Consider the following 14,600-nt stretch of genomic DNA (forward strand, 5'->3'; position numbering starts at 1 on the left):
ATCTGCATTTCATTTTAATGCTAAAAATCAACTTATCCATCCATCAAGAGACCTCAAGCAAGAGGATATCAAAAGAGTAATTAATATATAGCGCAAAAAGAAAGCAGCAACCCAACGTACGTAACTCTTGTTCTTCTTTTATCAATCGATAATTTTGAAGGTATTTTATTCCATCTAATAAAAAGTTATTATAAGAGATTATTAAAGGAATAAAGATTATTATTATTTAATTATTGCATGTTGTTGTTTTCGTCGTTTGTGTTATTTAATTAAGTTTTTGATTTACACTTATTTTAATATATTTTTCTGTCCTAAACCCTAACGTTACTTAAGAAATGAAATAATGTGGCCAAATGAAAATATATTAAATAAATACAACGAAAATTGCTTTTGAATGGAAGGACATAATTTTTTTTTGTTTGTTTAAAAAAATCAAATCGATATCTAGATTTCATTTTTGATATGTTATATATTTACTGTGCACACTTATGTGAGCATCAATGAGGTGTTACCCATCTATAGATGTACAATTTTTCTATGTTTCATCACATCCAATGTGTGAGTATCACCTTATCGATTTTCACATAAACGTGTACGATAAGTGTACAATATATCAAAAAAGACCCAGATCTTTGTATATGTCTAAATGTTTTTGGGTCTGTTAAATTTCGAATCTCCCTCAGGGTATTTTACACCTTTTTATAATCAATACGATGGCTTCCAAATTCTCGTACATTGGAGTTATTTGAAATTCAAATTATAATCAGTCTTCATTTGCGAACCAATTTCAATGACCCGATCTCATTATTTTTATAAGGAATTTTTTAAATGTTCATCATTTTAACCAAGCCAACCATACGAAATTTAATAATTGTTTTTTTTTTTTTTGGATAAATATCAATTTTTGGTCATGTATATGTCGGTGTTTAACATTTTTAGTCGCATATCTTTTATTGAATCAATCATAATCTCGTAACTGTATTTCAATAATCAATTTTAATCAGTCTCATTTAAATCGTGTAATTTTTAAATTTTTTTTTGACAGATTTAAATCGTGTAATTAAATAACTAATATCATAGTATTTTTTATAACTATATAGTTAAAAAATTATTTGGTAACATACACGTGTGTACGTAATTATAAAAAAAATGAAATTAGTCGATTGATTTTATGAATTTAACAGGAATGACTAAAATTGAACGTCGAATCAAAATTAAATGACCATAAATGAAGTTATAAAATTAAAAATGTCACAACCCATACGTAAACGAGACCAAAAATGAAACAATTTGGTCGGATAATATCATATCAAAGCCCAATTTATAAGCCCAAAAGATGAAAAAATACTAGGGCACAGTTGTCTATTTTCATCGTACGACTGCTCCCACGATTGAATCACTGCTAACAAACACTCTTCTTGAAAATCCAAGGAAAAAGGTAAAAGGAAAAGGGAAAATGGAAGGACGGGATGAAGGAGTTGAGGTGGCGGTGGACTCGAAAGACATGCAGCAGCAGAGCAAAGCCTTCGACAAACTCACTGATCGAGTGGAGGATCGCCAGCTCGATTCTACCCGAGTCCAGGAGGTCGATTCTCTCCGTTAAGCTCATTTATTGAATTGGATTGATCGTATTAGGTTATGGGTTTTTGTTATTGTTTTGATTTTTTTGTGGGTTTTTGGTTTCAGGCAATGGCTTCAATCTATGCATCAAAAGAAGCCGACATTCAAGCAGCCAGATTGAGGTTCCTTATGAGATTTCCTTTTTCGTTTTTCCTTTTATATTTGAATATTGCTATCTGGTTGGGAGAAACATATAGTTGTCGAGATTGTTGCTCTATTTGGGTGAAATAGAATTGATCCTAAATTTGTTATATAAATTTATGATCAATTTACTGAATTACAAAGTGTTTTTTTTTATATATCATATATTTGTCACTTCATATGATTTTAAACTTTTTCAACTGATTGTTCTTCCGATATCTCTTCTGAAATGACTCACAGTTGTAATAATTTTAATAGCCATTCTTAGAATGTTGATTTTTGTAGCTGAACCGTTTAGGTAACCAGCTTCGTGAATCAGTTGGACTCTCAGGGTTATATCTAATTTCAAACCATTTAGCTTTGTTCTTGTGTTCAATCGGTTGGACATTAGGTTTACTTGGTTCAAAGATTTCTTGTACCACGGTTGATTTCACAAAGTTAATGTATTTCTTTTTTTTTTCTAATTCAACTTTGGCATTGTATCACTTGCAGAGGTTTCATCAATGCTATTAAAGTCCAAACTATTTTTGTCAGCAACTGATTTTTGTAAAATCTGCATTTCAGTCAGAGTGACTGATGACTTGTTTCATGCTTGAATCAGATCAGTTTGTTTTGAAATTTCAGTTTTTAACTGCTGAATCAAGGATTGGTTCTCAGTAATTTCAGCTTTTTGCTTTGCAATCTCCCTTCTCAGACTCAACAATTCAACTGACTCGTCAGTTTCAGTTTTGTTGTCTTTAGGATCAGTTTGCTCAGCTTTGGCTTTTTCAAAAGAGCGAGCAAGTTTGTGATACTCATTTACCATGTCATGCAGTGTGGAAATGAGTTCTTCACGTTTAAAATCAGTAGAGCTGATGTCAAATACCTGTTCACTTGTTGACTCCAGTTCTGCTTCATTTGCCATTAAGCATTTAACTTCTTCTTCATCATCGCTGGAGCTGCTCGAGCTCTCAACCTCTGACTCTTCACTGTCAGTCTCAGCCCATTTTGATTTGTTTTCTTCAGCTAGCAGAACGTCATGTCTCTTTTTGAATGACCTTTTGTCATTCCTATCTCTTCTTTCGTATTCAACTTATTTCTTCCATTTTCAGTTGAATGTCTACTGTCCTTCTTCGGTTTAGGACAGTCAGCAATAAAATGTACTGGCTTGCCACAATTATAGCAAGAATTTGGTTATTCCTTAGAGTTGTTTTTCTGATATTGCCTCTGGAATGAACCTTGGTTTCTTATCATGAATTTACCAAATTTCTTCACAAATAATGACATGGCGTCATTACTCAGCGGATTGATTCCAGTTTGATAGCCCTAAGGGCAGTTGTAACTGCTGGTGTAGAAGGTTTTCCTTATCTTGTCTGCAGCTCGAACTCACAAGCTTTGAGATCAGCAAATAAATCATGTAATTCAACATTATTCAGGTCCTTTGACTCTCTCATAGACATGGTCTTGACATCCCATTCTTTGGGAATGCCTCTAGCCACCTTCAGCGCAACTTCTTTGTTTGAATACACTTTTTCAAGTGCATCCAGTTCATTTATAATGCCGCTTACTCTTTCATCGTACTCATTCATGGACTCTCCAGTCTTAATTTTAATGTTGTCGAACTTCTGAACAACAACTGAGAGTTTGTTTTCTTTTATCTGCTCATTGCTCTCGCATAGATGAATCAACTTCTCCCAGATCTCTTTTGTTGTTCTGCACATCTTTATCTTGTTGAAAGTAATATTGTCCAGAGTATTGTACAGAATGTCTTTAGCCACATTATCCAGATTGACTTTTCTTTTATCTTCTGTTGTCCACTCTTCACGTGGTTTGTCGATGCGATGAGGTGCACCCTCAGTTATGGCAACAACATTATTTACTTTCAATATTCTCATTGGTACGTCAGTTATGACATACCACATATCATCGTCTTGTACAGCTAAATGAGCCAGCATTCTTCTCTTCCAATAATCAAATTCTTCTCTGGAATACATTGGAATTTTGTTGAAGAATGACATGGTATTCAGATTGCATAAATAGAAAGTAACAAAAACAAGATTGATTCAAGCTCTGTTATCACTTGTTAGGATTGGTTGGGTGACTGAAAGTGTTTAGAAATGAGGTTGAATAAACACTTGACTATTTTCCAATCGATCCTAACAGGTTGAATTATTATTTTTTTCTTTTCCATCTAAGCTTCAAATTCCGGATCTTGATCCCATGTTGCGACCACCGTAGTCTGAAATATAGCAGAATTTTTTTAAGATCTTTGAAATGTTGTGTTCTTCATTCCAAAATGGGCTTGCTGCATTCCATACAGTATCACAGTATATAATTTACACGCATCGTTGTCCTTTAGGGTGTGCGTGATTGGTAGCATATTGGTGATTAGTTCTCTAGTGATAGATGACTTGATACGGCTGGTATGGATTATTGGTGGAATAATGCGATTTAATGAGTTGAGGATTTAATTTGTTTGTTTTGTGTTATTGATAAAAGGATAATTCATACATTTTTATGTGAATGAACAGTTTTACTCTTTTTTTAATCTAAGAAAAAAAACACTATGTAATTCAATAAATTGATCTCCTAAATTTGTGATGCACAAAATAATTTCATTACGAAATGTCTAGGGTGTGATGTATCATCGTACCCAAAAATCTTAACAAAAAAAATCGTTGCAAACAAAACAAAATTCTTTTCATTTACTTACAACTTCATTGCATGAAGTTGTTATCAAATTCACCCAAAAATCTAAAAGAGAGAGACTTGAAACTATAACATAACCCATTGCACCTGCCACAACGCACAGTGTTTCCTCCCATGAAGACTCGCACAAAATAACAAGAAAGTCACACATCAAATGCTAACGTAATATCGAGTAGCCAAAAGAAGATCGATGAACCATACAGCACGCTTGATGTCTACAACACAAAATGGCATCTAAAAAAAACATTGTTTAACAAATCTGCTGCTGCTGCCAATTGTATCATAAGAGCTCAGGGTCGAACACCGGTCTACAGATCTTTTTGGCTGGCATCTCCCGAAGCACCTCGAAACTGAATTGCGTATTGTCTCTGCACTTCTCTCAGCTTCTCCATTAATTCTTGGAAAGAGGGATGGAGTTGTGGTTCACTGAAAACACACCAGAACAGTCCGTTTGTTAGAAAAATTTATGAAACAAAAAGATGTATTGATACAGAGGATTAAAAAACTCCGAGGAGAACATCAGATTGTAAAGAATATATAATATAAATATATACGTCAGCCAACAGGACTCAATAATGGATGCCCACTGCGGATCGACATCTGTTGGCATCTCTAGACGTCGATTCATGAAGCCAACAGCCCCAATTACCTGCAAGAATCACTGAGAACTTAGCCTATGTTGAAAGATACCAAAGAAGATTTGACCACTTCGAGAAGCACAAAAAAGTCCGTTCCCCAATCTGACTTTTAAATAAGTTTTCCAGAAACAGACAGTACCTGCATCGAATTGAGATTCTCCCAAGGGATCTTTTGTGTGACAAGTTCCCATAGAATAACAAACAAGAAGCAACGTGTTCAGAAACGAAGATTTTCGTGATTGCAGTTCAGGCAAAAAACATATTCAATTATGGTATCCACTTGGCCATACTTCTCATCCGAAGGTTCGTTACGAAGAACTTCTGGAGCCATCCACTGAGGCTGCATTTCCAAAAGTAGTTTGTCAACTTTATACATTAAAGATCACGAAGCACTTTGAAGTGCAATAACATAACAGAAAGAGCCATAAGTTCCAGACAAGTACCGTTCCTTTCCCGGTTTTTGTTGTCAAATAGGTTTCATGCTTAAGACGCGACAAACCAAAGTCACCAACCTATTCAAAAATTCACATTCACATGAATCATTGAAAGGCTTGACAACGCATGAGAAGAGATGCAGAGACTGACCTTGACAGTCCAGTTCTTATCGACAAGAAGATTGGACGACTTCAAATCACGATGAACAATAGGTGGATTACAATGATTAAGATAATTCATACCACGTGCCTGCAAAAAGATGAACCCGCAATGATAATTATGAACGATTTATATCTTAACAAGTTTCTAGTCCTCCAAAAAATGTTGAAATTTTACCATTCCCTAGCAGTCTAGCCGCAAAAGGGGAGGATCAGCACTTACTATATCCAAAGCCATGAAAATACGCCGTCTCCAGTCCAGTTTTGTAGCATTCCTTTGTAGTAAACGGAACAGACTCCCCCTAGATTAAATCAAGCATGTAAATTAAATCAGTGCTAAAGTGCTCATAGATTAATCAATGAAGGTGCCATAAAACCGTAAGGAATATAATGAAGTGATGATGTAATAGAGTAAGATACATGTAGAGAACACACCGTGGAAGAAACTCTGTGACAATGCAAAGCCGTTGAGGTGAAGCGACTGCACCCATAAAGAGCAGAATATTTGGATGACGGAGTCTTTTCATAAGAGAAACCTTAAAAAACAAACAAAAAATCTTAAAATGGTTCATATTGACCTTGTAATATCCATTTTCAGGATTACACTGTTTATATCTCTAGGGATGTGGATGCATGAGTAGGCATATCAAATAAATATCACAAATCGTGGATCAAAACCTACAATAATTGCATGCCTACCTCCTGTCTGAAGGAAAATATCAAATCATCCGAATATTCTTGTCTGGTGAATACCTTGACAGCGACATCCTGCACAATGTATAATTTTGGTCTATCGTGAGATATGGGCGTTTACTAGGACAGCAAGGAACTAAGTTGAGAAAAAATGCACCATTAACATACAAGCACAAACGCTTTTGTACTTTGAAACGTAAAACAAGAAACTAATATATGATAGCTCAAAATTAGCAGAGGTGATGACTCAAGCCAAAACTGCAGCAGCGAGATTCTTTGGAATGCAAATAAAAAATAATTTCTAACTGAAGAAGGTACTATTCCAAGGATTTGAGAAAATTAGATGATTCAAAGAATAAAACTTCACTTCATGTGCTATAATATGGAAATTGGTGATGCTTAAATTGTAAAATTTTGGGGCTAGAGAGGAGATTTCTTAAAGAAGGGCCGAAGAACATACTGATCCAAACCACAGAGCATGATATACAGTTCCACAAGAACCTGCCAAAACAAATTGAAGATGTAAGGGGTTCACAAAGTTATTATTCCAAAACAAGAAACAACTGGTTATAGTAAACATCAGAAAAAATGTCAACTCAGAAATATCAGCACGTGTATAAGCAATATGTTGCAGACAAAAAGTAGCAAAAATTTATCAGTGAACTTTCAAGCACTCCAAACTTTATATAAGTTTGCTTTAAATCACAGGTTCCTGGTGCATATAGAGAAGAAAACAAATGATGATTTAAAGAATAATGGTTGACACAATAACAAATAAAATCCACTAACCTTGCCCAATCTGTTCTCCAAGAGTTAAGTCCTCCCACAAGATTTCATAATCCAAGCTGTCCGAATCCATATCCACTTTATTTACAGCACTGCTGCTGGTACTTCCACAACTGCTTGCACTGCTGGTGCTGTTAACATTGGCCGAAGAGGACCCAGGACCCAGATCACTCGATGGACAATGTTGCTAGCAACTGAAAAATCTTTAGGATCAGTTAATAGCTCAACGGCATCCTGCTCCAAAGCCTCCGAGGCAGGACCGTGCCTATTAAGAGGCAAATGAGTCAATGACTCAGGCCCATCTCTTTTTTGGGGCCCAAAAATTTTTTAAAAAAATTATTATATATAATACTAGTTACTAGATAGTCCAAAACTAAGTTTATTTATTAAATGGAACTTGCTTAGCTTGTTATCTATTTATTCCCAAATCTTCTCCAATATTCATACGTAGACAAGCCTTAATCGACTCCAGTCATTGCGTCGTCTCTAGGTTTGATTGAAAGACCTGTGAGGAGCTGTAAGTCTATTTTCTTGTATTTGTTTTGTTCGGACTTATAATTTTTTATTGTAGTTTTTTACTTTCTTCGGGGCTTTATATGATATCTATAATCTATGCTTTTTGACTGAAATTTTGGTAGATGTAATGCTTATCCGGCTTTCAAATCCTCATATTGCTTATAAAATCTTGTTGACTGTCCCGGTCACAGTAGCAAGTGCAGAGCGAAGTTTCTCAAAGATAAAGCTCATCAAAACTTTTCTCTGATCAACCGTGTCACGAGAAAGATTGAATGGATTGGCTATGTTATCGATTGGAAAGAAATTACTGAACAACTTGATTATACAGACTTAGATTAGTATTTTTAGCTCTAAAACTGTTAGGCGGGTTGTTTTTAGTGATCGTTTGGACATGTTTGATATTTTTATTCTTTTAGTTTTTTATATTGTCTTTGACGTATTGATTATATTTGAAAAATTGCTATGGAACTAAAAAATATATGAACACACATTATGATTTAGAGACCTCTTTTTAAAAGTTAGACTCAGGCCCAAATATTGTTAGGATCGGCCCTGCTCCGAGGCTGAGTATCCATAGAGATTTTCAGCACTTCTATTCCTGCAAATTGTAGAGAGAACCTTACTCGAATGAAATAGAGAATCAATCCGTGATTTCAATTTTCAGTTCAAAAAATATCAAACTTTAAGACATCCCCGGACCAATCAATTGGAATAATAATCCATTGATTTTTTCAATCTCTATTTTTTTATATATATGATGTGGATTTACATTTACAATTAGGAGCTTAAATTAACAGACAAACACATAAGAATAAACAACTAAGTATCTATCCCCAACTATTGAACATGAAATGCATTACCAACACAGCTCCACATATCCACATGATGAATCCAAAAAATTAAATCCAAACCAATCAATTCCCTCAAATATGATAACGGGCACAAAAGTCAATACTTGTCCAAAACTAGAAAGCAAAAACTGTCCAAAAGAAGAAAGTGCAGTTCAGTTTCCCCAACTAACCAGTAAATTATCCGACAATTTAGATCAAATATATGCACTGACTGCCCCATTGACTGCAATATATTCAAATACTGTTTATCTGTGAACTTAACAGCCGCCGAACCACCACCACTCCACGCTTCCTTATTCTCCCTCTGCAGCGGGGACGCATGACGAAACGATGCAGAACCCTTTTTCCACGTAGCTATTAGAGCACCATCTCCGCCACCCGCCCTCCTCCGAGGGGTTCGCTGGGGGGAAACCGATTGAGCCCTGTGCTTTTGACGATAACCAGCGGCCATAATTTCAGCTGCGGATGAAGTGATGAGCTTAGACATCTCTTGCTTCAAGTGGGCATGTCCCAATTCTAATTCGTGAATCTTCTTCAGAAGCTCCTTGTGAGAACCGAAAATTTTCGTTAAGTTAGTTAATAAAATTGTAATGAAATTTTTATGATTTGATTCTTTGTATAAATAATAACAATAAGATATGCACCTTAGGATATTAATTTTTGGAAATAGTTTTGCCAAGTCAATAGCCATACTCCATGCAGATTTTGAAAATTTGGGGGAGTTTATTTACAAGATTTACTATCATACCAAATAAAAGGAATTGAGAATGGATATGACAAGAAATTTCGAAATCTCTCTAGATTAGTTGCCCAAACTTTGTGATGGAAAGATACTAGTATATTGGAAACTATATAATCAAAGTTGGCTCAAAATCCCTTGACCTAGCACCATGATATCGAGCCAAGCAAAAAAGGGAAGGAATCAAGGTTAAATCCCACAAGTTTGGTAGCCAAATAAGCTTTGATTGGAATAAAATTATGGGGAGTCAACCGTGTGATTTGGAGGCAATTATGGACATGATTCGATTACCTTGTTGAGCCTCATCTCACCCACCTATAAATACTCCATCATTCCTACTCATTCCCTACTCAAGATTTTCGAAATTCCCTTGCTGAAATTCTCGAAATTCAGCAGCTCCCCTAGCCGAAACTCTGCCCCAATATCGTCCCGAAATTAGCCTAAAGATCAAGCCGAGGTGCCGCCGAGTGTAGAGCAAGGAACGACCCATTCTCGAAGCCAAGCCACCACGTTTTAGTACATCCAAACACTGTAAGTGGGCTGTTTTAAATTTTGGTTTTATGCATACGAATTTCGGCTTTGTGGTTAAAAAATACGGTCGAGTACCGTCGTTTTATCTATACGTTTTTACGAAAGTTGTCATGTTTATGTTTGACACTGTGAGAATTCCCTGAAAATGGGTGGAATTCCAACATATGGCCCTTAACAGTGGGATAGAACTGTTTTATGGCCTCGCCTCCTTAGAGGATTAAAACTTAGGGACTGACGTCAGTAAACCGTTGAAAGGTGAAAAATCGCAGTGTTATTATGTTATGAAATTTACGTTACGATTATGAAAAGCATGTTGTACGTTTATGATATGTTTCGAAAATGTTATTAAATTAGTCATGTTGTGTTCAAAGTCCCCCATTTGCTGAGTATTCCCAAAATACTCACCCCCTTACTCTCTCCTCCCAGATAAAAACGAAGAACAGGTTGAGGATGAAGAGTTCGAGCAATTTTGGGGTTGGTGATCTGCCAGATTAGTAATATGTTTACTTCGAATTTTCTGATTTAAAGAATTGTAAGAGGCTTCTTCATTATTTACTATTTCGTTGGATTTCGATATTGTAAAAACAATCGTTATTTTATCTGAGATTATGATTTATAAACTGGTTTTCGGTTTATACTGTGCTACGAAAGGCTTGTTGTTTCGATTGTGTGATTGTCAAGCAATGCCGGTGTCAACTAACCCCGGTCTCGGGGCGTGACATTTAAGTGGTATCAGAGCTGCCAGGTTCATAATCCGAGTGGGAAAAAAAAAATCGAATTTTGAAAAAAAAAAAATTCGGCCAAACAGCCCCTACGCGCGCCGCCGAGTTTTTCGTCGATTCCGGCCGCTTCCGGTGGTGTTTCTTTGATCGGAGACCAGATCTAGGACCGCCTCAATGAGACGAACGAAAGCCCTCAAACAATTTCAGATGTCGCATTCGGATGCAACGGGAATTTCAGATCTACGGATATGGCGTATGAACCCTAACCCGAAAATCATTTTGTCCAATTACCCTACAAATCTTACTCCGATTATAAATTCCTTTTACCCAAACATAATACTATCCATGGGTAACGTCTTCCACCAATCAATTTTGAGATCGAACCAATGAATCGGAAACGCCCAATTTCAAGTGAGTCCACCGAATTTGAGCGAGTTCCGGCCAAATTAGGTAGTTTTCCGACCGATTCTTGCCGTGCCACCACCGGTTCCGTCATCTTGACCCCTTCGCCGACGCATGCCTTTGCTCCGACCATACTCCGGCGAGTCAACCCGGCGAGTCAACCCGGCCGAGTCAACGAGTCAACCCGCCAGCTTATGTCCTTCGATATTTTTCGTAGAAAACTCCGAATTCGGTTCCGTCGACTGTTCTGGAATCCTCTCGATATACCCTTCGAATCCGTATGTCTATCTCAAAACTTTTCATTTTTGGAAATTTTCGAATTTTTATTTATTTTCATTATTGAACTCTATATGACTTTGACGTTTTATTATGTCATATTTCATTCAGTACATTTATTTCATTTTTATTGGTCATGTTCGTTTATTTTTGTTCTGCTTGAGAAATCAATAAAATATTTTATTTGTCCCATTGATTTCAATTTACTTCTACGCAATCTATTGTATGAACTTTACTCGTACAACAAATTCTTAGGAACGTTCAAATTGTAGGAAATGGCCGGTAGACCTCCAAGGCAAAACCGCAACCCCCGTTATGCTAAAAACAACAACAACAACACTAATGAAGAAGGCAACGGACCTCCACCTCAGTTCAATCTCAATCAAGCGGACCTAATGGCTATAGTCACGATCGTGGCGACGACACTTCAGGGGTTAATAAACCCCAACGCCAATCAACCACCACCACCTCCACCACAGCACGGAGTCAAGTTCCATTACGAGTCCCTCCGTAAGAACAGGTGCCCAACTTTCAGTGGCGCTGCCGACCCTGAGGTTAGCCAGAGTTGGCTGAAAAGTGTGGAGACTCAGCTGCGACTGTTGGAAGTCCCGGATGCACTGAAAGTGGACGTGATAGTGCCATTCCTGGAAGATCGAGCAGGCAAGTGGTGGGAAGCAATCTCGCCAGCCATGACAGCTACAGGACCAATCACGTGGCAACGCTTTAAAGAAGCTTTCCTGAAACAGTACTATCCGGCGGAAGTCAGATTGCAGAAGTTGAGTGAATTTGAAAATCTTACTCAAGCCCCAGATATGTCAGTGGTCGAGTACACCTCCTAGTTCAACGCCTTAGGATCTTATGCTCCGGCAATCATGGCGGACGAAGTTCTGAAATTACACCGCTTCAAAAAGGGTTTGAACAGCAGAATACAGTCGGCTTTGGCAGTCTACCAACCGACGAATTTTTCCGACCTGATGGGCGCAGCTATCCGAGCTGAAACTGATATCCAGCGCAGAGAGAAAGAATTTAGGAACAAAAGGCCTATGAATGATCAGCCCCCTCATGGCAGTCAGTCGTTCAAGAAACCGATTCATTCCGGCGAACCATCTAAAGGGCCTTAGCCTGTCTCAGGATACCAGACCATTAAGCCTTGCCAAACTTGCCACTTACGCCACCTGGGAGAATGTCGCAGAGCCAGCGGCGTCTGCTTCGGATGCGGAAAACCAGGACACCGTATGGCAGATTGTCCAGCCGCCAGCAACAAAACAACTGGACGAGGTAAAGGAGACGGGTCAAGCTCAGGGATGAATGCCAATAAACCACGGGAGCACAAACCAAATACCAGGGTGTTTGCCATGACGCAGGAGGAGGCAGATGAGGCAAGCGATGTTGTGTCAGGTACCATATTTTTTTCAACAAGTGCCTGCTTATGTCTTATTTGACTGTGGCGCTACACATTCTTGTACATCTAAGAGATTTGGTAAGAAGTTAGGACGTAAGCCCGATAAGCTAACCGAACCTTTCCAACTAGCCACACCTACTAGTAGATCCATTGAAACTGACGAACTTTACAGAGATTGAAAAATCAGTATCGGTAATTAGATTTTTAGAGCCGACTTGATACAGTTGATCATGGTCGATTTCGATATCATCTTAGGAATGGATTGGTTAGCGAGAAACAATGCGGTAGTAGATTGTAAGGGAAAGGAATATCCCTACCTATTTGGAGACCAGGCCAACTCCAGTTTCGAGAACGAAACTTCTCATAAGGAGGGAGGGATGTGAGAACCGAAAATTTTCATTAAGTTAGTTAATAAAATTGTAAGGAAATTTTTAGGATTTGATTCTTTGTATAAATAATAACAATAAGATATGCACCTTAGGATATTAATTTTTGGAAATAGTTTTGCCAAGTCAATAGCCATACACCATGCAGATTTCGAAAATTTGGGGGAGATTATTTACAAGATTTACTATCACACCAAATAAAAGGAATTGAGAATGGATATGACAAGAAATTTCGAAATCCCTCTAGATTAGTTGCCCAAACTTTGTGATGGAAAGATACTAGTATATTGGAAACTATATAATCAAAGTTGGCTCAAAATCCCTTGACCTAGCACCATGATATCGAGCCAAGCAAAAAAGGGAAGGAATCAAGGTTAAATCCCACAAGTTTGGTAGCCAAATAAGCTTTGATTGGAATAAAATTATGGGGAGTCAACCGTGTGATTTGGAGGCAATTATGGACATGATTCGATTACCTTGTTGAGCCTCATCTCACCCACCTATAAATACTCCATCATTCCTACTCATTCCCTACTCAAGATTTTCGAAATTCCCTTGCTGAAATTCTCGAAATTCAGCAGCTCCCCTAGCCGAAACTCTGCCCAAATATCGTCCCGAAATTAGCCTAAAGATCAAGCCGAGGTGCCGCCGAGTGTAAAGCAAGGAATGACCCATTCTCGAAGCCAAGCCACCACGTTTTAGTACATCCAAACACTGTAAGTGGGCTGTTTTAAATTTTGGTTTTATGCATACGAATTTCGGTTTTGTGGTTTAAAAATACGGTCGAGTACCGTCGTTTTGTCTATACGTTTTTACGAAAGTTGTTACGTTTATGTTTGACACTGTGAGAATTCCCTGAAAATGGGTGGAATTCCAACATATGGCCCTTAACAGTGGGATAGAACTGTTTTATGGCCTCGCCCCCTTAGAGGATTAAAACTTAGGGACTGACGTCAGTAAACCGTTGAAAGGTGAAAAATCGCAGTGTTATTATGTTATGAAATTTACGTTACGATTATGAAAAGCATGTTGTACGTTTATGATATGTTTCGAAAATGTTATTAAATTAGTCATGTTGTGTTCAAAGTCCCCCATTTGCTGAGTATTCCCAAAATACCCACCCCCTTACTCTCCCCTCCAAGATAAAAACGAAGAACAGGTTGAGGATGAAGAGTCCGAGCAATTTTGGGGTTGGTGATCTGCCAGATTAGTAATATGTTTACTTCGAATTTTCTGATTTAAAGAATTGTAAAAGGCTTCCGCATTATTTACTATTTCGTTGGATTTCGATATTGTAAAAACAATCGTTATTTTATATGAGATTATGATTTATAAACTGGTTTTCGGTTTATACTGTGCTACGAAAGACTTGTTGTTTCGATTGTGTGATTGTCAAGCAACGTCGGTGTCAACTAACCCCGATCTCGGGGCGTGACACTCCTCACCTGGCGGCACCGCTGGCGCTGCTGACTGTGTTGCACTATTCTCCATCACCAACAAATTTCTTGAGTCGCTCTCGAAATCAAATCATTCAACCGAAAAAACGTAAAAAAATCATCCTGATCACACTAATCCACCAAGGTGGAAAAACCCTTCAAAACTCAAATCTTAAAGCT

General features: G+C 37.5%; 1 protein-coding gene and 1 long non-coding RNA gene across 2 annotated transcripts; one reads left to right on the forward strand and one right to left on the reverse strand.

Moving 5' to 3' along the window:
• Nucleotides 1-1,339: 1,339 nt before the first annotated feature.
• Nucleotides 1,340-1,971, forward strand: LOC140809511 (uncharacterized). Its single transcript, XR_012113119.1, has 2 exons — nucleotides 1,340-1,585; nucleotides 1,687-1,971. It is a non-coding gene; the product is annotated as an uncharacterized lncRNA (long non-coding RNA).
• A 2,503-nt stretch (nucleotides 1,972-4,474) lies between these two features.
• Nucleotides 4,475-11,053, reverse strand: LOC140810228 (probable serine/threonine-protein kinase SIS8). The gene is made up of 15 exons (XM_073168101.1): nucleotides 10,859-11,053; nucleotides 8,697-9,070; nucleotides 8,227-8,273; nucleotides 7,420-7,424; nucleotides 7,163-7,346; nucleotides 6,834-6,874; nucleotides 6,380-6,448; nucleotides 6,116-6,216; nucleotides 5,904-5,982; nucleotides 5,673-5,771; nucleotides 5,531-5,599; nucleotides 5,376-5,427; nucleotides 5,227-5,303; nucleotides 5,004-5,098; nucleotides 4,475-4,875 (listed from the first exon to the last, which is right to left on the reverse strand). The coding sequence occupies exons 1-15, from the start codon at nucleotides 11,051-11,053 to the stop codon at nucleotides 4,758-4,760; spliced, it is 1,605 nt and encodes a 534-aa protein (XP_073024202.1). The 3' UTR covers nucleotides 4,475-4,757.
• Nucleotides 11,054-14,600: the final 3,547 nt, after the last annotated feature.

Source organism: Primulina eburnea, chromosome 13 (genome assembly GCF_022965805.1).
Source record: "Primulina eburnea isolate SZY01 chromosome 13, ASM2296580v1, whole genome shotgun sequence".
In the NCBI taxonomy this organism is placed as follows: Eukaryota; Viridiplantae; Streptophyta; class Magnoliopsida; order Lamiales; family Gesneriaceae; genus Primulina; species Primulina eburnea.

Excerpts from the sequence above, each read along its gene's own strand:
- LOC140810228 (XM_073168101.1), bottom strand. The coding sequence starts at position 11,053 with ATGGTCGGAGCAAAGGCATGCGTCGGCGAAGGGGTCAAGATGACGGAA. Across the intron at positions 5,983-6,115 it reads GTCACAGAGTTTCTTCCACG|GGGGAGTCTGTTCCGTTTAC; the intron begins GTGTGTTCTCTA and ends GATTTAATCTAG. Across the intron at positions 5,099-5,226 it reads AGAATCTCAATTCGATGCAG|GTAATTGGGGCTGTTGGCTT; the intron begins GTACTGTCTGTT and ends TGATTCTTGCAG.